The sequence below is a fragment of the Homalodisca vitripennis genome, chromosome 1, assembly GCF_021130785.1.
Source record: "Homalodisca vitripennis isolate AUS2020 chromosome 1, UT_GWSS_2.1, whole genome shotgun sequence".
Lineage (NCBI taxonomy): Eukaryota > Metazoa > Arthropoda > Insecta > Hemiptera > Cicadellidae > Homalodisca > Homalodisca vitripennis.
Window position 1 is genome coordinate 5989216 of NC_060207.1, and position 25895 is coordinate 6015110.

The 25895-nt window shown below is 39.4% G+C and overlaps 1 protein-coding gene across 3 annotated transcripts in view; it reads left to right on the plus strand.

Annotated features, from left to right (window-relative positions):
* The window catches only part of LOC124356761 (LIM/homeobox protein Lhx9-like), a 120954-nt gene extending 95969 nt beyond the window's left edge, over positions 1-24985 (plus strand). For all 3 annotated transcript variants that reach the window (XM_046807953.1, XM_046807961.1, XM_046807970.1), the window contains exons 5-6: positions 7336-7559; positions 21722-24985. In XM_046807953.1, the coding sequence (XP_046663909.1) occupies positions 7336-7559; positions 21722-21907 (410 nt within the window). In that variant the 3' untranslated portion in view covers positions 21908-24985. The remainder of the gene's footprint in view (positions 1-7335; positions 7560-21721) is intronic.
* The last annotated feature ends 910 nt before the right edge of the window (positions 24986-25895 follow it).

Below are 25895 nucleotides of genomic sequence, written 5' to 3' on the forward strand. Positions count from 1 at the left end.
CCAAAATCAACAGTCAGCTTTCCCATAAAGCGCTGAGGACTTTGTTCAGCGACATCAGCAGGATGTCCGTGCCTCCTGCAATGTTATCAGCTGACCTCTACTGCAGCCTCAGTGACTCATGACGCCCACGTGACTGACCGACCTGATAACTGCGGCCTGGACGACAACACGTCACTCGTCACTCGTCACTCACTCACTGTGCGAAGGCCACAACAACTCGCGACTTGCATGTCCTCGGACCCCCTTCACTAGTCACTCACTACTGAGCACCGTGTCTGTGCTATGTGACTGCCGACCCATGAATCATTGATGAGTCGCGTTTTTAATCTCTTGACCTGTTATTTAATAGGATTCTTGACTCGAATAAAATGTTAATGGTAATGTACAAGGTTAATGAAGTTTGCAAGAACTAGCCTACACAGCTACTGATTACAGTAGTATTGGAATTGCTGCATTCCAAATGCTTTTACACTGTTTTGACCGTTCCCCTTTTACGTATTGACTCAGAGGTTTGGGGATTTTTTGAAATACTGCAACACAACATTTCGAGGAACTTAAATGAAACATATTTCTCGGGTATCAAACACTTACAAGAAAGAAAAGGTGAATGAATTAGCTTTTTCGTTTCTCTAAGCAGACCCTGCAACAGTGACGTAACTAGAACTTGGCTGTGGGGAGGAGGGGATGGAACTGATTTAAGAGCACAAGCAAGCTGAACTGACGTTATACCAATATTATTAAAACTTTACGGGCTTTTGGGGAGGAGCTTTCTATCCCCCTCATCACTCAACTAGTTACGTCACTGCTGCAATATCCAAACATTGATTAGAATTTCTATTCAACACATTGACTTCACTGGGTACAAATAGTTACTGTAGTGACAATCCAAATTCACTCTCAAGGGCGGATACAGTTCTATATTTCGGAGGGGGCTGGGCCACCTGAGTTTTAGTTGATCCTTATTAAATTCAGGAAATGTTGCATTTAAATACATCGAAAATAACATTTAAAAAAAACTTGCTTATACTTAATGTATATTCCTTGAAGTTAATTTAATATTTTATGGTTCCATTACGAGAATGATTAGGTTTTCCCTCAAAAACCTATTTTTCAAAACCTCGGGAGAGCTATGCCCCTCCCCAAAATTCGCTACTGCATCAAGCGAATTAATACAGTTCACTGGAATCCCATATACAGATCACAGTATTTAGTCAATGGTTGGGTTCTCTACAGCCATTCCAAGGAGTATTGAAGTCTGTCCTAACTATGTCCACACATAGACGTACAGATCAATTAACTCCCGATGTTGCGAACTGCCCACGCCACCGACACTGCTCTGACGACCGTCCGGAGAGATGTGAAGTCTGTCCTAACTATGTCCACACATAGACGTACAAATCAATTAACTCCCGATGTTGCGAACTGCCCACGCCACCGACACTGCTCTGACGACCGTCCGGAGAGATGTGAAGTCTGTCCTAACTATGTCCACACATAGACGTACAGATCAATTAACTCCCGATGTTGCGAACTGCCCACGCCACCGACACTGCTCTGACGACCGTCCGGAGATGTGAAGTCAGTCCTAACTATGTCCACACATAGACGTACAGATCAATTAACTCCCGATGTTGCGAACTGCCCACGCCACCGACACTGCTCTGACGACCGTCCGGAGAGATGTGAAGTCTGTCCTAACTATGTCCACACATAGACGTACAAATCAATTAACTCCCGATGTTGCGAGCTGCCCACGCCACCGACACTGCTCTGACGACCGTCCGGAGAGATGTGAAGTCTGTCCTAACTATGTCCACACATAGACGTACAAATCAATTAACTCCCGATGTTGCGAGCTGCCCACGCCACCGACACTGCTCTGACGACCGTCCGGAGATTTGAAGTCTGTCCTAACTACTGTATGTCCACACATAGACGTACAAATCAATTAACTCCCGATGTTGCGAGCTGCCCACGCCACCGACACTGCTCTGACGACCGTCCGGAGATTTGAAGTCTGTCCTAACTACTGTATGTCCACACATAGACGTACAGATCAATTAACTCCCGATGTTGCGAACTGCCCACGCCACCGACACTGCTCTGACGACCGTCCGGAGATTTGAAGTCTGTCCTAACTACTGTATGTCCACACATAGACGTACAGATCAATTAACTCCCGATGTTGCGAGCTGCCCACGCCACCGACACTGCTCTGACGACCGTCCGGAGATTTGAAGTCTGTCCTAACTACTGTATGTCCACACATAGACGTACAGATCAATTAACTCCCGATGTTGCGAACTGCCCACGCCACCGACACTGCTCTGACGACCGTCCGGAGATTTGAAGTCTGTCCTAACTACTGTATGTCCACACATAGACGTACAGATCAATTAACTCCCGATGTTGCGAACTGCCCACGCCACCGACACTGCTCTGACGACCGTCCGGAGATGTGAAGTCTATATTTACACGAGCAATCGCCAACCCGCATAGGCAGTGTTATCGCACATAAACCTGGTGCTATTTCAAGAATCAATGATTTACCGACCATAAAGGGCTGTCACCGGATGTGATATACAGAGAATATAGACAATAACATGCAGTGTTGAGACTGATGGCGTGTGTGGGCAAGCTGGCACAGTTCGAGTACATAGTACGTGCCGCCTTATAGTTATTGCTGGGATGCAGCTGGGTCGTCTGCACTAGCCTAGACTAGTAGGAATTGTAATGTGAGTCTCCTCGTGACTTTGCTATGGAGAAATCCAGTAATGTTGTAGTAACAATCCAAAGCTCTCAACATACAGTCAAGGTGGTCCAATCGATTTTGGACCAGAATAAAATTTTTTGGTCACTCCATGTGAAAGTACCCGCATTTATTTATGCCAAAATAAATAAGCTGAAGATAAAAACAAGTTTTGAGATTTCCTGAGCCACTATATAGGTGTTCTTCCAAAATGGTGTAGTAAACTATTACTGCATGACATTTGTAGTGAAATTAATTGAAATGAGTTTATTGAAATTAGTTAGAGTTAAATTTATAGCTTATAGAATAGTTTCCGAAGAATATTCAAATACTAAACTTGAACTGATAGACTAGTGGGGCTAATTGAAATCTTTGACCAAGACAACAAATGGTCGATTAGTAAAAATTTCTTGCGATATTATAGATTTGTAGGGAATTTTCAATAATGCGTCTGCTATTATTATTTATAGATAAGGTTTTTGTAATTAGCCGCAATATACCCCACAAAGGACTTTGACCCGTTAATCTATATGTTCACAATAACACTCATAATGATAATTGTATTGCGTGTAATTGTAACCGTCAAACTACAGACATATTAATTTTTCTATAGACAGGATACACAAGTAATGTGATCAGAAAATAAATCTCCGAGGCACACTTATTTGTTGTGGATAAATATATGTTACACAGAAAGTATGATATTTAAATTTCCTCCATCAAACAAAATAACTGACTGCAGTGTTTTAAATGCTGAAAAGCAATAGATACAATCCTCGGCAATAGAAACCTGTTTCATAGAAACAGAAACCACACCAGGAGCTGAGCTGAGGGACTGGGAGGCGGTGTTATCACCACTGGCCAGACATCCTGTGTCGGGTCACTCCCTTATCAGCTTGATAACCCGTTCACTTCACCGGCCGTTACTCAACAGACCCCCCCTCCCCTCCCTCATCATCACATCCAACTCTTTCTATCCGTGGAGCTTCCAATCTCAACAAGTTCAAGTAAAAAAATACCACATAAAAAGTATTAACTACAATAAACTAATAACCAGTGTTGTTTCGATAATACTAGAGATAATTTAAATTACGTCTTATCAGAGTTGTTAGATGAGTGACGAAACACAAATGCTATGTAGTTATTATCTGCTCGTAAGAAAAATTAAAATGAAATAAAACATAAGATGAAGAAAGACTATTCATATTTAAGTTTACTGCGGTTTATAATCGTACGTTGATCTATTGGCTTTATTTTAATCACAAGTGAATAATAATTCAAATAATGTCTAAAATAGTGGAAGTAGTCAAGTCATTTATTTATAAAATGTAATCATGGTAAGATTATAAATTGTTTTTATTTCATACAGACAGGAACGTGGAACTTTGCTTACTTAATTTATAGGCTACATCATTTTGGGTGTAATCAGAGTTCTCTATTTTTAAGAAGCTCTACCATTTGAAAAAGCGTGAAGAACAAAAAACATAATATTTTGAAATTCAACATTACTTTACTAAGTACACAAATTTTGTGATAGCAATACTTTTGGTATGAATTGAAGTTTTCAAATATGTTAGCTTATATTTATATAATTTTTAACTCGGAAAAAAATGTGTACTAAGCTTGAGTTCACGAAAAACGCTACTGGCAGCGTATGATTTGTTATGGTCAAGCAATAAAAAATATTATTTCAGTTTTCATATTATATATACTTAATATCTTTATACTGATTCTATAAATTAATAAACTTTATTATTGGAGCCTTTCAATGATTTTCTAAACCGATTAATATATACTTAATGAGGGAATGAACTTCAGAACAGGTTGTTGTCAGCCCATAAAATTTGGAATGTTGTAGGAGTTTGCCACGTGAAATGATGGTGGTTTTGACATGAGTACGTTATTAAGTGTTTTGGAAACTACAGCGAGGCCTTACTCAAAAATAAAGTTTTTTATTAGGAAGAGAATAAATCTTAAAAATTGTTCACATATTTTCGTAATATTCAGTATTAACTTGTTGCTCACATAAAAGTATGTCTCAATATCTCTTATTTTTGAGAATTGTGGTAATGGTTGGATTTTGGATCCCAAAGTAATTCGTTTTCAATTCTAAAAAGATATCTAATTTCAAAACAATTACGGACGCTAGAAGTGGGAAGTTTCGGACGGAATACCCTTTATGCCTTTTTGTTCGATGTGGTTTTTAATTTTCCGCTTTAGTGTAGGTCATATGAACTCTACATAATCCAATAATAGATGTGCAAAATAAATGAGCTGAGGCAATGTAATACGCTTAATGCACAGCACGTTAATGGGATCAGTGAATAATTACGGGGATGAACTATCCGAGGACAATTTAATTGGGCAGTTGGCCAGTCAACAGTCGCAACGTTCACTATTATTGGATTGTTTATCGGAAAAGTGGCGTCGAAATCCGCACGAAGAGGAGCAGTGTGAGGCTGAAGTACACTTGATTAGGTCTACCTGCGGATTACTGCGGTAATCCCAGCCCAGGGTGTTTAAAAACACAATCAGATTAGGCCTGTGCTGCAATCACTTTCATGTCGGATTAGGGTAAATTAATTGGCAACTGTCGGAGCAAGCGGCTTACTCGGCAGCGATTGGCGAGTGGCAACCCACCCCCTGCAACCCACCCCTGCAACCCCCACATCGCGTCACGGTTTATTTTTGTCTTTCTGGGTCGATATATGTTTGTTTATTTCACTCTAGATTTGTTTCACAAGTAATCAATACAGATAAGAGAGGGTAGTTTTCTTGAACAATAACTATTTCTGTTTATATACCTATAAAGTAGGAATACGCAATACCACGTGTCCAGTAACAGGTTTTGCTGAGGTTCCAAGCGAAATTTGAAGTCTGTAGATCATTTCAATGTCGAGATATCCTGCGGAGAGGTTGGACAGTCTGATAATAGCACTGGAAAGACATTGTTACATTCCTCCGGTAGACAAAAGATTTGGCTGAGACAGACGTACAATCATACAAACAAGAGTTAACCCAAAATAACAAATTTTAGAACTCATTGTTGTAAAAGTTTCATGCAAAATTTAGTCTTTCTTTAGGAAACATAACACATGAAATCTTTCACTACATATCTTGTCACATGATTCAACGTTTTGTCCATTCATTGGGTTTTATATAAGTTTTTAAATAATAAATGTCTACTCATCAAGTCACTACAAAACAATGTTGATAATAGTCTACATTTAATATGCCTTGTTCTTATGGGTGTATTAAGTTTGTGTACAGATTGTATTTATTCTGCCATTTTCTCGTCGCCATCATAGGTAATCATAAGATCAATGTAAAAATAATCGTTACCGTTCAACTAAATCCCTTGGTATAACTTGCACAATCATGGAACTCAGTGTTCCTCAAATTCAAGTCTATAAGCCAATTTCGTATCGAGATATAGTAGGGATAGACAGACAGACAGACATAAATGAAGTTTTTTTAGCCCCTCAATTGATAGCCTTCGCTAAAGCTCATCCAATCACATAACGATGGTAAATATCCAAGCTTACTTAAATTTTAATTTCTTTATGTTAGTTACTTTATAGAAAGACTCATAAATAAGTAACGTCGCATTATAGTGAATTCTGTTACTGAAGTATTTGTCCAATCTAGTTTGTTGTTATCTTACATACTGTCGTGTACTAAATATCGTGTGTCAGTACTAAATAGGTTTACTACTGCAAGAGAGAGGTAATGTAACAGTGAATTCTGTTACTGAAGTATTTGTCCAATCTAGTTTGTTGTTATCTTACATACTGTCGTATACTAAATATCGTGTGTCAGTACTAAATAGGTTTACTACTGCAAGAGAGAGGTAATGTAACAGTGAATTCTGTTACTGAAGTATTTGTCCAATCTAGTTTGTTGTTATCTTACATACTGTCGTGTACTAAATATCGTGTGTCAGTACTAAATAGGTTTACTACTGCAAGAGAGAGGTAATGTAACAGTGAATTCTGTTACTGAAGTATTTGTCCAATCTAGTTTGTTGTTATCTTACATACTGTCGTGTACTAAATATCGTGTGTCAGTACTAAATAGGTTTACTACTGCAAGAGAGAGGTAATGTAACAGTGAATTCTGTTACTGAAGTATTTGTCCAATCTAGTTTGTTGTTATCTTACATACTGTCGTGTACTAAATATCGTGTGTCAGTACTAAATAGGTTTACTACTGCAAGAGAGAGGTAATGTAACAGTGAATTCTGTTACTGAAGTATTTGTCCAATCTAGTTTGTTGTTATCTTACATACTGTCGTGTACTAAATATCGTGTGTCAGTACTAAATAGGTTTACTACTGCAAGAGAGAGGTAATGTAACAGTGAATTCGGTTACGGAAGTATTTATCCAATCTAGTTTGTTGTTATCTTACATACTGTCGTGTACTAAATATCGTGTGTCAGTACTAAATAGGTTTACTACTGCAAGAGAGAGGTAATGTAACAGTGAATTCTATCATTAGTGTTGTCAGAATGAAATCTCCTCTTAGCGTTCAGTGTCAGTAGATACCACGGATGACCTGCCAAATCTTGATGATCCACATTTTCCAGACTTGAACGCGGAAGCCTACCTGGATGTGGCATTTGGTCCGGGGACGCCAGGGATGGGAGGGGCCAACGGAAGTCACCACCAGAGGACGAAGAGGATGAGGACGTCCTTCAAGCACCATCAGCTGAGGACGATGAAATCGTATTTCGCCATCAACCACAACCCGGATGCCAAGGACCTCAAGCAACTCTCCCAAAAGACTGGCCTTCCCAAGAGGGTTCTACAGGTAGGATCACCTCTTTCACTGTTCAATATTTAGGTTCAGTAGAATTTGATAGGATTTAAAAGCCTAATAACACTACAAATCATAGTATTTTTTAAAGTAATTTTATATAATACTTATATAATATTTGTGTTTAAAAATTCCACTAAAAACTCACACGTTTTATTCATTACTCACAATATTTCTACGTAAAAGGTAATATTTTTTGTACACCACAGCCAGACATTAAAAAAACAGAAAATTGAAACTCTTCAAACTTGTTAACACTATATACTCTTGAAATTGTCTAGCAGCATAGATTTATTAGAATCTTACATTCATTTCTCCTCCTAATTAAGTTAAATACACAAAACAGCAAAATATAATTTTGTCAACCAATTGATAGTTACTGATTTAGAACATTTTAGACATCGTAAGAACTAAATATGTTATATATAATATTAATAAACAGTTCCATTGCAAATGCTCTCGAGCAGCTAATGTGGCCTCGGCTAGAGAAAGCTATGGAAGGGTTTTCCGACGGAAGGCGCCGCATAGTCTTGTTTACCAACTGTTGGCTCCTGACCAACAAAATTTCCACCTTCGCAACCCCCAGAAATAACCAGGGACTAGCCGAGGGTTCCTTAATGAAGTATTGCGTAATGCAGCTATTTCGCCTGCTATAGGTTGTGAATTGGCTAATTTTTATTTAATTCGTAGTCTTGTTCAATTCACTGATTTTTGCTATCATAGTAGATTTATAGATGCAAAGTTGTAATTATAACACCTATTCAGTTAATATACAAGACAATAATAGTTCGTATAATTTTATGTGTAAGATATGCTTTCAAATAACTGATACATTCGTTAGTGAGTCATAAGAAGGAAATTAATATTCATAGTACACTGAACTTAAAAATAAATTCAACATTAACATAAAAAACATTCCAAACTTGTTATATAAATATATAAATGGAACAAGCGTTTTAATACAAAGACTCATTTCTTATCTATAACATGCTGATCTAGTATTTTCCTACAACTGAAATACTGCACGTACAAAATAAAGTTAAGAGTTACTGTAACTTAGTAAATACGTAACTTGCTACATATTTATTTAGAAAAGTTTACTAATCAACAATCTCTAGTGTCGCCTAGGTGGATTTCCTGTACTAGACTTGAAATATGTGTTTTTAAATGGCTGCCGCCTCAATAATGGCGGCGCTTTCATTGATGGGGAGCGAGCGGAATGCGGATGGTGGATCTGTATTATGGAGGGAATGTCGTGCTTCCTTCTAGAAAAAAAGGAAATCGTCGGGAGCAAAACACGCCGCGCCGTAACCGGGCCTGTCCGGGCAGCTCCCGCTCTAGAAGTGCCCTGGCCCGCCTCTCACTCTGGGCTCGCCGAGTCGCGTCCCGTTGTCACAAAGCGCGTAATTAATATTTCAACGGGGCCCGCGAATTCTCCAATCATTTGTCGTGGCTCCGCCATCAAAGAAGGAGGTGCGCATTCTTCCCGGAGCTTTTTCTCTCTCCGCCGTATTTTTATTTCTTAACAACTCGTCAAGAATTAATTCCATCGGTGCGGAACGAAACCATTCTTATCCGCCGTAGTAAAAACGCCCTTTGTTTTCTTTCTTGAGTACTGCAGGCGTGGCCCTTTCGCTAGAGACTGCCTATTAAATTCTCTCAGTCGGATGGAGTCGCGCCGTTGTTTGCTAGGCCGACTCAGCACGACGGCATGGCGCTTTCTTTTTGCCTCGCTCTGCATCTCGCCTCCTGGATTATCTTTCCTCTATTGACGTTTCCAGCCCCACACGTCCGTCCTTTGAATAATTCATCTAACCTCGTAGTCGCAGGCACCATGTGCTACCTATGTCTCGTCAACTTTCCTTACCTCGTCAATGGTTCGCCGCCGCACCCCGTCACACACGTGTCTCTTGCGTCACCTTCTCACCGTCTTCCGCGTTGCTGCTCTAACCTCCTGTTACATCGGTCACAGCTAAATAATACATATTACCTTCGCACCTTTTTGCGTTTAACGTCATTATTTTGCATACAAATGAAGGCCATGTGATAAACACTGTTAGGAAGTTGTCAGTTTAAATTGCTCTTTCAACTTTTATAAATCCATACTATTAAGTTGGTTAAATGTTTAAGATTACAATCTATTTCAGTGTTTGTTCTGTTTAATTCGAAGTACAATTTTCTCAATTTTTTATAACATTGGAATAAGTTATCTATAAGAATTTACATTTGGTCTGAAACTCCCTTTATGCCTTCATTGAAAATAGTAAACATGTAGGACATTTTTGCCGATGTCGCTGGGTATACGTTTAACTTGGTCAATCAGTCACGTAATATTTCTAGTTCTTAGTCGTTTATTTTTATTCTAAAGACATTGTTAAGAACAAATCTTTATTCTGTTAAAATTATTCACATATGGTATTGTGTCTCGATAGGGAGTTCTGAGTGTCTCTCCGAATATCAACTTTTGATCAGTAGCGTATTAAGTCATTGTTCAAATAATAAATGAAGAAAACTCTATCCTGAGTGAACACCAATATTTCACTGAAAGAAACTAGGCATTGTAGGAGGATTATTCATGAAAAACAGGAGGCCGAAGTTAAAATGGCTGAGAGTGACAAATTGCGAGTGGCAGAGAACTCGTTTGCTACCTCGGCCGCGGCCCGGCAGATGTCGCTGGTCGCCATCAGTACGGTGAGTGCGACAAATTACCGGGCGGACCATTTCTGAGAAACACACATAATTGAATTTTCTTTCGCCGAGGACGGAAAAAGGCAACGGGGCTCTCAGATATGGCCGAGTGCGGGGCCAGTTTTTATCGGTAACCCGGGGATGAGTGCGGTGCAGGTGAGCGCGCATCAGCTGGCGCATGTCACTCACTCGGCGTCAGCTGGACCGCTGGACCGCAGGAACAGTGGAACTGGAACTGGAACTGCGACTGCGACTGCGCTGTACATGGCCAGCCGAGCTGCGCGCGCATCTTCACCTCACCTGACTTGAATATCAGCATCGCGTGCAGATAACATCCACCCTGCTCTGCAGACAATGTTACCTTTTTTGAGCACCATCGTTACCGTGTCTTGCAATAAATATGAGTGCGGTATCGGTACCGTATCTGCAAAATCCTCAGGAATACAAATGAGATTTATTTATACAGTTAATTACTTACGTTTGTGTGTGTTGTGCTGTTCCACCCTAAACTTGAAGTGTTCTGTTTGAATGGCGATCTTTGATAAACGAATAATTGATTGCACATGATGCACTTATGGTTGCAATGGTGGATAGAATTGAAATCTTTAGTCCCAATTTTACCTCCACTTAGTGCACCGTCTGAAATCTGATGGTTTCACAGAATTGACTCCGGAAATGTGGAGTCCACGTCCGTATGAAGAGATATAAAATGTGTCGACAATGAAGAAGTTCAAAACGAATTTTTGGCATCGTTTCGATAATAGAGACACCTAGAACACAAAATAAAGTCCAATATAGAAATACTAGAACTAACTAGAAATACTTCCCCCTTAGCTACGTTAAGTGTAGACAACTCGGTTGCTCCTCTGTGATTGGTGATCGTGTCTGAACATAACATAAGTTACACATCTGATAAGACATTGAGAACACCTCTTTGTCTAAAATTGGAGGTACACTTAACATTCACATGTTTTTTAATCTTTTTTTCGTATACGGGAATTAGAGAAGGCGTTCCGAATTGTATTCTATCATTGTTAGTCTTATCAAACAAATCCGAATAAATAATTGAATTATACTGAGCTATTATGAGATCCGCTACAAGTCGATGGTTACCCGATTACACAGGGTCTACATGTGTTATCCACACACGACACGGCCAGAAATATTTCCCTGGTCCGCCGTCGTTAAAATTAATTATACGTTTCGGATTGACGCCTGTAAGCTGAGGGATTACGATGCTTGTGACAATATTATTTTGTCCGCCCTCGCCTGTTGTCGACTCGGATGTCTCGGCGTGTGGAGGCTAGGCTAGCCGCCCTCCCGCGTAATCCATCACCGAGCGACGGCGCGGCGGAAGGAACTAGTCCCCTTCATCTCTGAAACGAACCAGAAGTGTTTTATTCCGAGTCGTCGTAATTAGGGAGAAGAATGTCTCTCTGATCTGAACCACGACGGGTTCAATTTGGCAATGTTGACAGATATAGAGGCTCAGCCTGCCCCAGCCTACTTCTCCTCGCGTCTGTCCTCTCTCAATTACTCTACGAGAGATATTTGTTATCACTCACTTGTTAATCGCGTAGCATGTGGATATTCTATATGGTCCTTTCTGTGCCATTGAACGGCGATCTGTATGTGATTCTAATGTTTTGTGTAGTCCAAATGCAAGTAGTGTGTCTCATAAAGAGAATTGAAATGAGAGATATATAAATATATATTTTATATAAATGTAAAAAATATATTACTTGTTGTAGGAATGTACAGTTTTCACGTATCATTAACCTTAAACAATTTTAGAGTTTGTGGTGGACCGACTATGTTTTGACTAACGGGTTTCGTTGATTACATTAAGATTCATTCAGCAGATATATCGTACATTTTTCCACGTTGGACATTAAATGCTTTGTATTTAATGTATGTATGTATATGATTAAAATCAAGGTTAAGATCATACTCACATTTCATACTACCACCGTCATTAATATTGTTTTCTTAATTTTGTGAAAACTCTTCGCACACACCAATGTACACGTATTAGAATGATATTACAGCTTATCAGAGTCAACGTTAACAAATTATAAAGTTTGGTCCCTGTTACATTTCTTCGTGTTGGGAAAAAGTTTTTGTACGAGCGCCTGCCTTTGGGCTTGTACACTCCAACTAACACTAAAGCGGTGCGGGTAGCTTTTCAAGTTTTGTAGGGGTAGATCTATTCGTGGAAGTCATTCCAAGAGTAGTTTCAAATTCAGCTGAGAACTACGCCTGAAAATAAATAAAAGTGTTTTATTTCGTTAACGTGCCGTGCCGATCGCCGAGCGGTCTAAGGCGTTGGATTTTGGGTCTGAGTTAGTCCAAATCCTGTCTGTGAACATTGCACTTATTATCAGTACCATCGACCTGTATTGTGTCTACTCTCGTCCTTATTCTGTTTGATAAGATCCTGGCACAGACAAGTTGCTCATGAAGGTGGGCATACTTAAGGTAAGCCATTACTAGTAAAGAGTAATTTACAACCCAAATAAATAGCACGTACGGATCTTGAGGTGTGGGTGAATGTCATTAGTGAATGTTTGTTAGCTTTCAGTCATCAACAATATTTTGCTGTTTGTCTCAACGGAGTTAATTAGAAACAAACAGTGGATAAAACTCTTAGAATCGCCTTTCTTATCTGACCCGCAAGCAAAGGAAATTTTATACCCAAGTACATTTCTTTGTTTGTTTCCCCCCATTCTAGCGCTCAGCGTTGGGGATCGGTGATTAATTATCAGAATGATTTGTCGGATTAGCTCTGGAGTGGTCAAGATGTAACGTTATATAACTGGCAATATATGATGTGCTGGTCAGTCTCCCGATGTGGGGATCTGATGATCTTTGGCCACATGCATTACGCAACGCTACGGAATGATCAGATAGATTCCTGCAAATCTATCAGTTATAATATTGACATGAAAATGAAATGAATTTATCACATAAGAATAAGTTAGACATTGCTCCCCTTTTTTTATTTTTTTAAATTTGGTAATTTCATTATTACATGATATAAAAGCTGTCCTGAATGACTTTTGCAAAGCATTGTGCCCCTTAAACAATGGTATCCACGGAGCATTTATGACGTGTCAATTTGGATACATCCTTGCAGGTGACGTGTTTGAAAATTCAGCGTGGAACTGAATTAAGTTAATGAATGTTAATACAATTAAGTAATGAAAATAAGTTTTATTATAAAAGTTAGAAATAACCTCTAGTGAGACACTTCGTTTTTATTGTGAAATTTACGTTTGAGGGGTGGTACTAATGACGGAGAAATTATTTTCCATCAAACTAACTATTCTCTTAAAATAATATGATATATTATATTAGTTGGCAAACAATATATGTGAAAAATATGGCCTTGGAATGTTATAGCGAGTTATAAGATAAACCTATCCTTAAACCTTCCACAACCAACAGTTTTTAGGTTTTGTGAAACGGTAACTATTTAAATTGTATTATGAACCTTCAAATACCTAAATATAAGGTGCAATTGTAACAAACAAAGAATACGTAAACATTTTTATTTTCAATTGACGTTTTTCAACATTTAACTAATTTTTAATGTAATTCAAAATCTTTGATTAGATTTGAGGTTGATTATTGTGATTATTATTATCGGACAGTAATAATTGTCAAAGTAGAACAATTTGATACAATATAGATTCCTAAAAATAATTTTACTTTATTACGTATTTTTATACATGATCATTGAAGGTATCAATCCACGTTAATGAGCAACATTTAATAACCCTAGTTTCTCAGTAATACATCAATAACTTGGATTTTGAATGTTATATAACAGTTAATAAATTTTGTATTATAATGTAAAAGTAACAAAGTTTAGTTTCTTGTAGCAATATGGCCTACATAATTATTAACAGATTTGTTGTTTAAATAAAATATACATGAACGAATTAAAATTAAAAATTAAATTAAAGGTGAATATAAATTTAAGAAAAAGTCTATAAAATCCTATACACCATGAAACACTTTATTGGTTAAAAGTGAATTTAATTTAGATTTAAACAATCAAGAATTTTATTCATGTTTAATGTTTTCTGGCGAAACATTAAAAAAAAACATTCTACAGAATAAGATAAAAAATGTTCATATAGGTTCAGTTTATGCTGATTTTGATTGTCAGCGTTCATTTATAACTATAAAACAGAGTCGTTTTTAAAATATACAAAGAAGGCAGAGTTAGAAATGAGTTATTTCTAAAAGCATCTCTACATGATTCGATATTTCTAAGATTGGATATTATACTCAATGGGAAGATGATTCCATAATATGCAGTTAATAAAATCTTTTAGGGGACAGAACTTTGAGAGATGTCTGATAACGTATATGTTACGAGACACCTTGAAACACAAGTGATTAATATGTTCATTCAAGGTCAATTCCTTATCCAGGAATTTTCCAAAGAATTTAATATAATTGACTTCATTCATCGTTTCATAATTTAACATTATTGTTGGCCCCATGTCATCAGGAGGACGAATACAGAAAGTAATACAGAGGAACGATATTGGAGGATAGGATACAGTTTCCAAAATGAAAAAGTGGAATGAACGAGAAAAAGTGTTTACAGCTTTGAAAGTCCATTTCCCTTGGAATACTGCAGCAGACTCCACCCACGAGCAATGAGAACGCTATAAAGGCCGGGAGTGCCGGCGATATTTTGATTTTGGCAGCGGAGCGGGTTCGTTGCAGATGTGCACCGGCAATAAATACGGCGCGGCGATAAATTGTGGAACCGGGGACATTAAATATAAGTCGGGCTCTTTTCTGTTGTGGCAGCGGGCCTGACTACACCCGGGCTTCTGTATGTCGGAGAGCAGTGGTTATGTCAATCCTCGTCCTCAGATATCGTTATAAACAAATGTGCCAATCAATCCTTCAAGTTTATTATTTACTACGATCGCAGCAGGTGTTTGCAAGATAACATCGTATCCTCAATATTAATACAAATTGACCCATTTATTAATTTATTTCTGACAGTAAAGTGCTCTTGGATTAACAGAAAAATGTAGCCTAAAAGTATAAATATAACATGAGTTAAATGCAATTAGTAATGTGTCAAATATTTAAAAAGCGATAATAATTAATATTTTGCAAAATAAAACTCTGTTGGTTTCATTATGTAAATTACCATTTTTATGCCAATATTTGATTTTTCCATGATTTCGTTTTAACAAGTGTTTTGTTTACCGATGACAAATAAATTTTATTTTTAGTAACGAAATTATGTTATAAATCAAATATCTCACTGCCTGAAACTATAGCTCGTGTAGCCTTCACGCTGTGAAAATGTAAAATCTTTTTCTTCAGCCATTTTTATTTAGGCCTGATTAAAAAATAACTAAATTTGATTTTTTCCTCAAATATTTTGAATTCACAATTGAATTGCACAAAATTAATGTAATTTAATTGATGTCCCACATTCCTCCCAGGCAAAGATACCAATGCAATTAAGCGTGTAATTAAGTAAGCGGGTGGTTTAATCACTCGTGTTGTCAGCTCGCGAGGGTCGCGCGTGTCAATCAGCGGTGAGCCAGAGCGAGTGATAATGCCAAGGACGATGTAGAGCCCCAGAGGTGCTGTAATTAAACCCGGTATTGTGCCGGTTCACACCGGGGATGACCGAGCACTCAGCGGCTAAGTGCTGCTCGGCGCTGCCGGTGCATTAGGCACCCTACACATACCGGCACATGATCGTGTTATTATACTAAGTGATAATCACATCGACGATACCTTCTTTTATCGCGTTTCCAGAGGATCCTCAACTCCTTCACTCTCTGCTCAAACGCCAGGTCAGGGCACACTCAGTAGGCTGCCGGTGCATTAGGCACCCTACACATACCGGCACATGATCGTGTTATTATACTAAGTGATAATCACATCGACGATACCTTCTTTTATCGCGTTTCCAGAGGATCCTCAACTCCTTCACTCTCTGCTCAAACGTCAGGTCAGGGCACACTCAGTAGGCTGCCGGTGCATTAGGCACCCTACACATACCGGCACTTGATCGTATTATTATACTAAGTGATAATCACATCGACGATACCTTCTTTTATCGCGTTTCCAGAGGATCCTCAACTCCTTCACTCTCTGCTCAAACGCCAGGTCAGGGCACACTCAGTAGGCTGCCGGTGCATTAGGCACCCTACACATACCGGCACATGATCGTGTTATTATACTAAGTGATAATCACATCGACGATACCTTCTTTTATCGCGTTTCCAGAGGATCCTCAACTCCTTCACTCTCTGCTCAAACGCCAGGTCAAGGCACACTCAGTAGGCTGCCGGTGCATTAGGCACCCTACACATACCGGCACTTGATCGTATTATTATACTAAGTGATAATCACATCGACGATACCTTCTTTTATCGCGTTTCCAGAGGATCCTCAACTCCTTCACTCTCTGCTCAAACGTCAGGTCAGGGCACACTCAGTAGGCTGCCGGTGCATTAGGCACCCTACACATACCGGCACTTGATCGTATTATTATACTAAGTGATAATCACATCGACGATACCTTCTTTTATCGCGTTTCCAGAGGATCCTCAACTCCTTCACTCTCTGCTCAAACGCCAGGTCAGGGCACACTCAGTAGGCTGCCGGTGCATTAGGCACCCTACACATACCGGCACATGATCGTGTTATTATACTAAGTGATAATCACATCGACGATACCTTCTTTTATCGCGTTTCCAGAGGATCCTCAACTCCTTCACTCTCTGCTCAAACGCCAGGTCAAGGCACACTCAGTAGGCTGCCGGTGCATTAGGCACCCTACACATACCGGCACATGATCGTGTTATTATACTAAGTGATAATCACATCGACGATACCTTCTTTTATCGCGTTTCCAGAGGATCCTCAACTCCTTCACTCTCTGCTCAAACGCCAGGTCAAGGCACACTCAGTAGGCTGCCGGTGCATTAGGCACCCTACACATACCGGCACTTGATCGTGTTATTATACTAAGTGATAATCACATCGACGATACCTTCTTTTATCGCGTTTCCAGAGGATCCTCAACTCCTTCACTCTCTGATCAAAACGCCAGGTCAGGGCACACTCAGTAGGCTGCCGGTGCATTAGGCACCCTACACATACCGGCACTTGATCGTATTATTATACTAAGTGATAATCACATCGACGATACCTTCTTTTATCGCGTTTCCAGAGGATCCTCAACTCCTTCACTCTCTGCTCAAACGCCAGGTCAGGGCACACTCAGTAGGCTGCCGGTGCATTAGGCACCCTACACATACCGGCACTTGATCGTATTATTATACTAAGTGATAATCACATCGACGATACCTTCTTTTATCGCGTTTCCAGAGGATCCTCAACTCCTTCACTCTCTGCTCAAACGTCACGTCAAGGCACACTCAGTAGGCTGCCGGTGCATTAGGCACCCTACACATACCGGCACATGATCGTGTTATTATACTAAGTGATAATCACATCGACGATACCTTCTTTTATCGCGTTTCCAGAGGATCCTCGACTCCTTCACTCTCTGCTCAAACGTCAGGTCAAGGCACACCCAGTAGGCTGCCCGTGCATTAGGCACCCTACACATACCGGCACATGATCGTGTAATTATACTAAGTGATAATCACATCGACGATACCTTCTTTTATCGCGTTTCCAGAGGATCCTCGACTCCTTCACTCTCTGCTCAAACGTCAGGTCAAGGCACACCCAGTAGGCTGCCCGTGCATTAGGCACCCTACACATACCGGCACATGATCGTGTTATTATACTAAGTGATAATCACATCGACGATACCTTCTTTTATCGCGTTTCCAGAGGATCCTCGACTCCTTCACTCTCTGCTCAAACGCCAGGTCAGGGCACACTCAGTAGGCTGCCCGTGCATTAGGCACCCTACACATACCGGCACTTGATCGTGTTATTATACTAAGTGATAATCACATCGACGATACCTTCTTTTATCGCGTTTCCAGAGGATCCTCAACTCCTTCACTCTCTGCTCAAACGCCAGGTCAAGGCACACTCAGTAGGCTGCCGGTGCATTAGGCACCCTACACATACCGGCACATGATCGTGTTATTATACTAAGTGATAATCACATCGACGATACCTTCTTTTATCGCGTTTCCAGAGGATCCTCAACTCCTTCACTCTCTGCTCAAACGCCAGGTCAGGGCACACTCAGTAGGCTGCCCGTGCTTTAGGCACCCTACACATACCGGCACATGATCGTGTTATTATACTAAGTGATAATCACATCGACGATACCTAATTATAGAGATCAAATCCACTTTAAGGCTTAATCTGGCCGCCCTCGCGGCTTAAACTATAAACTAAATGATGTCATACCTCGTGTTCTTATAATAACGATGTGACCGAAATTAATACAATCGAACACTTTAAAAAGTTCTATAAAGTTAATATTGTTATGGTGAAGAGCACCAAATATAATATTGATCGTGGTCTGTTCGTAGTCTTGTGTTTCGTGAAAAGTCTTGTTTGGTATATTTCTACATACTTAAAGGTAGAAATTAATTAGATACAATAATTAAGGTTCTCAAGGCTAGGTCTATTTATCTGCGTAGTATTGATATAAAAACAGATTAACAAGACAAGAGATCCAAGCGCTGATTGAAACCAACAGAAAAACATTGTTGAAAGTTGCTTCCCAACCGGGTCGGTTTGAGAAGGAAATAGATAACCTGGTTTCTTCTCCTTCGACATAAAAACCTGTTGATTTAACAGGGCGAGTAACAATTCAACAGTCTCAGGATATAATCAGAAATATTCTCCCCATTCCTGAGCTGAACACCGGCAGCCTTCGGGTTCACAATCAAATACCATCCATCAGCGCGTCACAGACCACTTCCAAGCCCGTGTTCCGGAATCGACTCGGATCAAAGCCGCGCTAATTTCGAGGGCGGAAATGACACCAGGTGAGAAATTGGATTATTTTCCGAACGGTTGGCTCTCCCGTAATGAGGAATCCGCGGCCATCACTCACGCCGGGACTTCTTGGAGAGGTATTTTCATCATTTTTCAACAATGATAATTCCAGCGTCGGGGCCGCGATGATGAATGGGGCGGTGTCGCGCGCGACGCCTGGCTGTGCTAATTGCCACGGCGTCGCGGTGCCTGATGGATCGCCGCCTCTGTGCCGGCCCGCGCCTCTGCCTCTCGCCTCGCCCTGATACGCCTAATGACTCCTACAGCCGCCTCCCCTCTCATTACGATATGTCCTATTTATCAAACTCTCGCTTATTACACACCTTAGCTGCAGTTTTGTTTGCCTATGATTTGTGGCCTCCATGTGTTCTCCGGTTGGCTTTGCCTTTGCGGCAGGCGAGTCCTTTGATGTACTGTTTATTTTTGTTTGTAAACGCGATCGTAAAATTAATGTAGTGAATAATTAACACGAATTTAGCTCTATGCTGAAAAAAGATTAAAAGTCGCCAGTTTGAGTAGTTTTTATCGTTGGGCGAACCTCATATGACTATTATTTATGCGCCTACGGCGTGTCAAGATTGAGAATACAATTTGTGACTATTTATTTATTCGTATTACTCCCACTAAAATCTCCAACGAACCTTGACCGTGTAACGATAAATTAATTTATATGAATAAAATCTAGGTGACTTATGATAAAACTCGTCTTGGAAAATGCACTTAAACTTAAAGTCATTAGTGTATAAATGACCTCTGCCGAGGTTCGGTTATGTTATCAATGCGTGTGCCTCTGCTGATACACAATCACACAATATCACATGATGGTATCACATGTGGCGTTCACTTGGTGAGCACAGGACGTGAGTACGCCGCGCCCAAACACTGACTCACCCGAGGGTTATCCTAAAGCTAAAGTTCAGCTCCGAGATTACTACTGAACCTTAGCCACACGCAGCGTGTTCGTGTTCGTGTTCGAGCTTAGAGACAGAAACCACGGGCAAGATTCTCATTGCTTGGCGTGGATCGTTACTTCGCTTCCCTCAGTATCATTGGTGTGCACAGGTCGGGATACAAGTTAAGCAAAAAACATTTTTACAATACATAAACAACAAATAAAATTTATAAGTAAAACCAGCAAAACAGCATATAGTGTAATATATCAGGTGTAGGAAATAATAACAATGAGCTAGTAATTGCGTCCATTACCGACAGTTAAACAGCTGTAATAACTCAGTGTAGTGTGGGATAGCCCTCTGTAAAACCTCTACTCCTAGATTATTATTTTTCTCAGTAAAATAGACTTATATATCAATAGACAAGTATCAAAATATGTCACTAAAATTAAACATATTTCACTATTCTTAAAATAGTTTCTTCGAATTTCCCATTCTTGAGTTATGACAGATTGAAACTTTTGTATGACCACCATTTTGAAACCTAGTATGATCGTGCTCTGAAACTTCCTTGAAAAACAGTTTCTTAGTAGACCAATTACTTTTAAACCAAGTAGTTTAACTTTATACCTTCTTTCTGTTGAAAGGTATAATTTTATTCCAAATAAACACAAACGGACAGGCAGACGTTACATAAGCAATATAGGACTAAACTTTATGATGTCCTACCTTCATATAACTTATGATGTCCTAGCGTGGAAAGGCTCGGTCAGGCCGCGAACGTCGCGGAAGGTGAAATAGAGCTAAATCCATCAAACGTATCACTGAAATGGCGAAGTTTGATAAAGTAATTTATGGACACCCTGTATCTATACGTGTGTACCACCTTTCTGAACACCTTATAGTTCAAATAGTAGTCAATAGGCTGTAAACTGCATAATGGCGTAATATTTTCAACGATTTAGCTTAATAATCCCAGTTGAACGATATCGCCTTGATTTAAGCGTTCTATAATAAAATAAAATATCACAATTGATATTGTATTATATTAAATAATATTGTGTTATTTTTTTAACGTACTGTGTGGGTCACGATAGATGTTTGGTACTTATATGTTTGTTAATTTGTAAAGATGGATGATTTGAAAATATAAGAATATTACATATATTTTGCCAGCTTTATGTATTAATTGTAATAAACACAAAAAACATAAAACACCACAAAACACAAAATCAACAACAAAACGCAACATAAAAAACTTTTTGATTGTTGAAATTCTCCCCTTCAGTTGCAATATATCTGGATACGCATACAAGATAATATACACTCTGTGTTAACTCTTTTGTATGCGTAAACTTATATTTTAAGAAATGATAGCCGAAGAAGTGTACAGATGCGAGTGTCCGCAATGTCGTTGTACCAAAATTATACACATATACGTAAATCCGTTATCCTCAGTAGTACATGGTACTCGACCTAAGTAGCAATGTGCTTCCTCAAGTGGATGCGTAGCATCCTAGAAGTTTATTACATTTTCTCGTCTGAATCAGTAAATAACGCCACCGTTCTCTGTTCTCTGTGCAGGTGTGGTTCCAGAACGCTCGGGCCAAGTGGCGTCGGATGATGCTGAAGCAGGAGTCCGGGGGCGGCAAAGCCGGAGACAAGTGCGGCGACGGGGGCGGCAGCTCGCTGGAGGCGGCGTACCACCTGCCCCCGCACGGCAGCCCCCAGCACTATCTCAGTCCCTCGCCGCTAGAGTGCAGCTCCTAATACGTCTCAGCGTCGAGGGTGTTCGGTCCGGTCCAGTGAGGTGTAGGACTGAGCGCGTGCCAGGAGGATAGATAGTCCGCAACGTCGCTTCCAGGATTTACACATTAAACATTTCAATCCTCTCTCTGAATAGTCAACAATTTATTTACACCTCATTTAGTTGTCTTATAAATTAATTTTAGGCACGGTTTATGCCAAACAGTGTCATCCAATGTAATTTTAAAGTAATTTAATGATACATTTATAGTAAATTATTTGTATTTGAAAGGGAGAGACTCGAATAAAATAAATGTATAGTAGTAGATGTATGTAGAAGTTGAAAAAAAATCTTAGAATACGATTTGTAGTTACAATGTTAAAATCATGAATGGAAAAGTGGTTGAAGTGAACTTGTGGTTTATTAATTGTTATTTTTGATTTTTGTCATATTGCCTATAATGCCCTATTGCTGATCAATATTGCTGAAAATAAATCTCCGTGGAGAAATGAAGTACGGCGTGAGGTGTGGGACCCGAAGTGACAATGTAGTCTCCTGGCTGCAGTGTGCGGACAGCTACTGAGTCATATATCGAGTAGACCTACCGTGTAATAAAGGGTGGTGCGGGGGCGGGTGTGGGAACTAATGAGGGCGAGTGTGCGGAAGTAAGAACACGGTGGGCGGACACTAGACTAGCGTGCTCACTCTGCACACTCACACTACCCGTAAATAATGTCACTTAGTGCGCGAATATTGCGGGCTTTGTTTATAACGTCGTGACACCAGAGCGGTGCACGGCCGTGGCTGTGCGGCTGGCTGCGGCGGAGGTCTAAATCACCGCTCCAGCGACTCCAGCCACTCCAGCTCGCCGGACTACCTGCCGCTGCAGCTTCCAGGATACCTTCCGAGCTACAATGGTTTCCACCCAATAACGAAATCCATAAATAATAAGATTGTTTCTAAGCGATTTCAATTCGGAAAATAGGCTATTATATGAGCCTATGTTACCGGTTCACATAATCTCGTTTAAAACCGAGCGATTCTGTTTTGTTGTTTTAGTATTCATATACATTTCACTAAATTTTCTATCGTATATATAATTGCTATTTACGCTTTACAAAACGACTGCTTTAGTATTGATACTAGAATCGACTGCCACGAAAGAATTTGGAAGGATTTATGTTCTTGGCAATTTTGGTAACTAATCCACTTCAACCATTTTTACATATACAAAATATAAGTTGCTTGCTAAACATTGTTTTGGACTATAATTGTATAGTTAATCATAGCCAAAGTTGTTACTAACTTTATTTTCGTCTGCCGAAATCAAAACTGTCATCGATTGCTCGAGACACAAATTGCACCCGTTAGGGTATCCCAGGACTTCCTCCATTATTGTAACGTGTTAGGGATTACGCTAGGATGGTGATCAAAGCAGCTTTGCTGTAGACGAGCACAAGACAAAACTGCTTCCGTAACCAAAAGTTCCAGCTTTCCACACGGTTGGTTTGAAACTCAGCAATCGACTTCATCCACAAAGTTTTGATTTCCGCAGACGAATCTGCAGCTTTGTTGTAATCTAAAGTGGCATGTTGGCAAGTTAAACTGATTATTGTAATTTTCAGTCTTATTCCATATTTCAAAAACTGAACCCAGTAGTCTATAAGTGAAATAACGTTGGAATTGTGAGTGGTCAAACGTAATTGTAAAACTATAAATGTATCCTCTGTACACAGCAATCCTCTTTGTCTTCGTTATTAAAATGTAGGAATGTGACCCGGACTTGCCCGAACATCGACGAACGTTGCCGACGACTTCCACCCACAGACGATCCTGAGTGGCCGAGAACCGACTTCACCGAGGAGACGCTCACATCGATACCGACTTCTGTACATAGATACGGCGTAGTTTCGTAGAACTGATGTACACAGATTAACTTATTTATTGACCTAGAATATGTTTAGTATCCATAACGAACAGCTGAAGGCACTGATACCTTCCTCGTTCGTGTACATAACGACTACTGTAAATACCTTAACGGTTTTATTTAATTGTACGAAAGACAGCGATACTTCCTTTATAAATTTAGCTGAACAGTCCTGAGCTAGATCACAGGTAGACTAATGACAACGGTTTCATTATTCTGTGGTTAGATTATGTGGCTTTAGGCCGCCCTGCACCAGTAACGCGTTACTATGTCGAGTACACCGTTCAGTTCTAGGTGAGAGTAAATACTAATTAGTGACTTGTAAAATTCATCAAAACAGAAAACTGTATGTATAATTTTATTGTTTCATGTGATTTTGTTGGTTTTGTTATCTTTTGTTTTTCTTTGTTTCGAACAAAGACGCAATACGGGACAACGAAGCAATCTGTGTGTTTGTTGCAAGGGAAGTATATTATTGTACGTATTATACTGCATTGTAAAATAATAACTTATACGACGGTCGCATTGTAAATATACGTAACATTAGGCCTGTATTTGTACATTTAAAGGCAATGTGATGTATTGTTGTGAAATTGTCCAAGGCCAAAGTAGTGTCAGAGATACGAATTACAATACAATAATACAACAGTTTAGTTGTATACAATATTAATATGGAAATATACAATGTCAAAATACATTAGTAGCCTAAACTGTAATTCATGTTGATATTGAAAATGTTGAATAAAACTCTCTGACGACAACAAGAGTAATTGTGTACATTTCCTCTATTGGTGAAACCCACACTAGTACGTTATTGTTTAGAGTACCAGCATGTAGTGGGATAATATATTAAGTTGTTTCCGAACCTTTTATAACGCCGCCTGAAGAACAATAGTGCACCGAGTGTGCAGCTGCGCCCATTGTTGGCCGTAAAAACAATGGGCTACAAAGAAAACGGCAAGAAATGAATAAACTATGTAAATCAGAGAGAACTTGTTTTGTCAGAGTTTCTTTTTTGTTTTGAGGCTCGAGATCGGCCTTATCGTCGCTCTTTGGCCCTGGACATGCTTCGTGTGATAAGGATGTGTAATGTCCGACTGTGTCCCTCTCGGTGCAGCACATCGAGTATTTGTACTTGTAACATATAGATGAAATATAAGCTGCGACACCGTTACAATGGCTTCTTATTTACCTTTCCCTCACAAATATATATTATTGATGTGATAGGTACCAGGTGTAGTTTCTTACTTTGGAAATGTCCATAAAATATATCTAGGGCATTTTGAGCTGAACAATTGTCATATAGGCTAGCAGCCTATAAATTTATAAATTTAATATTTACATATCTTTGACTGTTTTCAGTTTATAACCAACCAGAAAGTTTGTAAATTTGCTTAAAAACGTACAAACAAATGAAAAAAATGCCAACACCGGTGATCTACTACTGTGATAATAGGCTATGCCTTAAGTTCAAATATATTTATGGTTCTGAAACTACTAAGAACTTCACCGACTTTAAGCCATTCTGTGATTTAACGATTTATTTTATTATTATCTGTCACCAACCCCATTTACAATCCTAATCAAAAGTAGAGGTAACAAATTCAACAATAGGAAATTACAGTACTAGGCTATATTCAAATTTAACATTCGCCAAGTCTTATATATAAAACGTAGCCTACAACACAATTCAAGAATGCAATGCAATTAATCTTACTATATTGCAGGCTCGATAAAATTGAGGAGCATTGCAAATCGCCAATTAATTTTAAAGGAAGCATAACAGCATAATTACTTTCAAGTATTATGTATACATTGATACATTAAACAAATGTAATATAAAGGGACAATATGAAATGTAAGCTATTAATTGTAGCATATCAGTTTCTGAACAGGCTAATCCTAGAAAAGAAGCGTTTGAATCTTGCAACTTTTTCAAAAAACAAAAGGTGAGGGATTGTGCTTATCTGCTAATAGAGGGTTTAGCACTTTGGTTTGATTTTAAAGAACAAACAACTCATAGGCCAAGCACATGAATCTGATGGTCAGTGTAAAGCACCTGAGAGGTGTGATGGTGAGGTGCG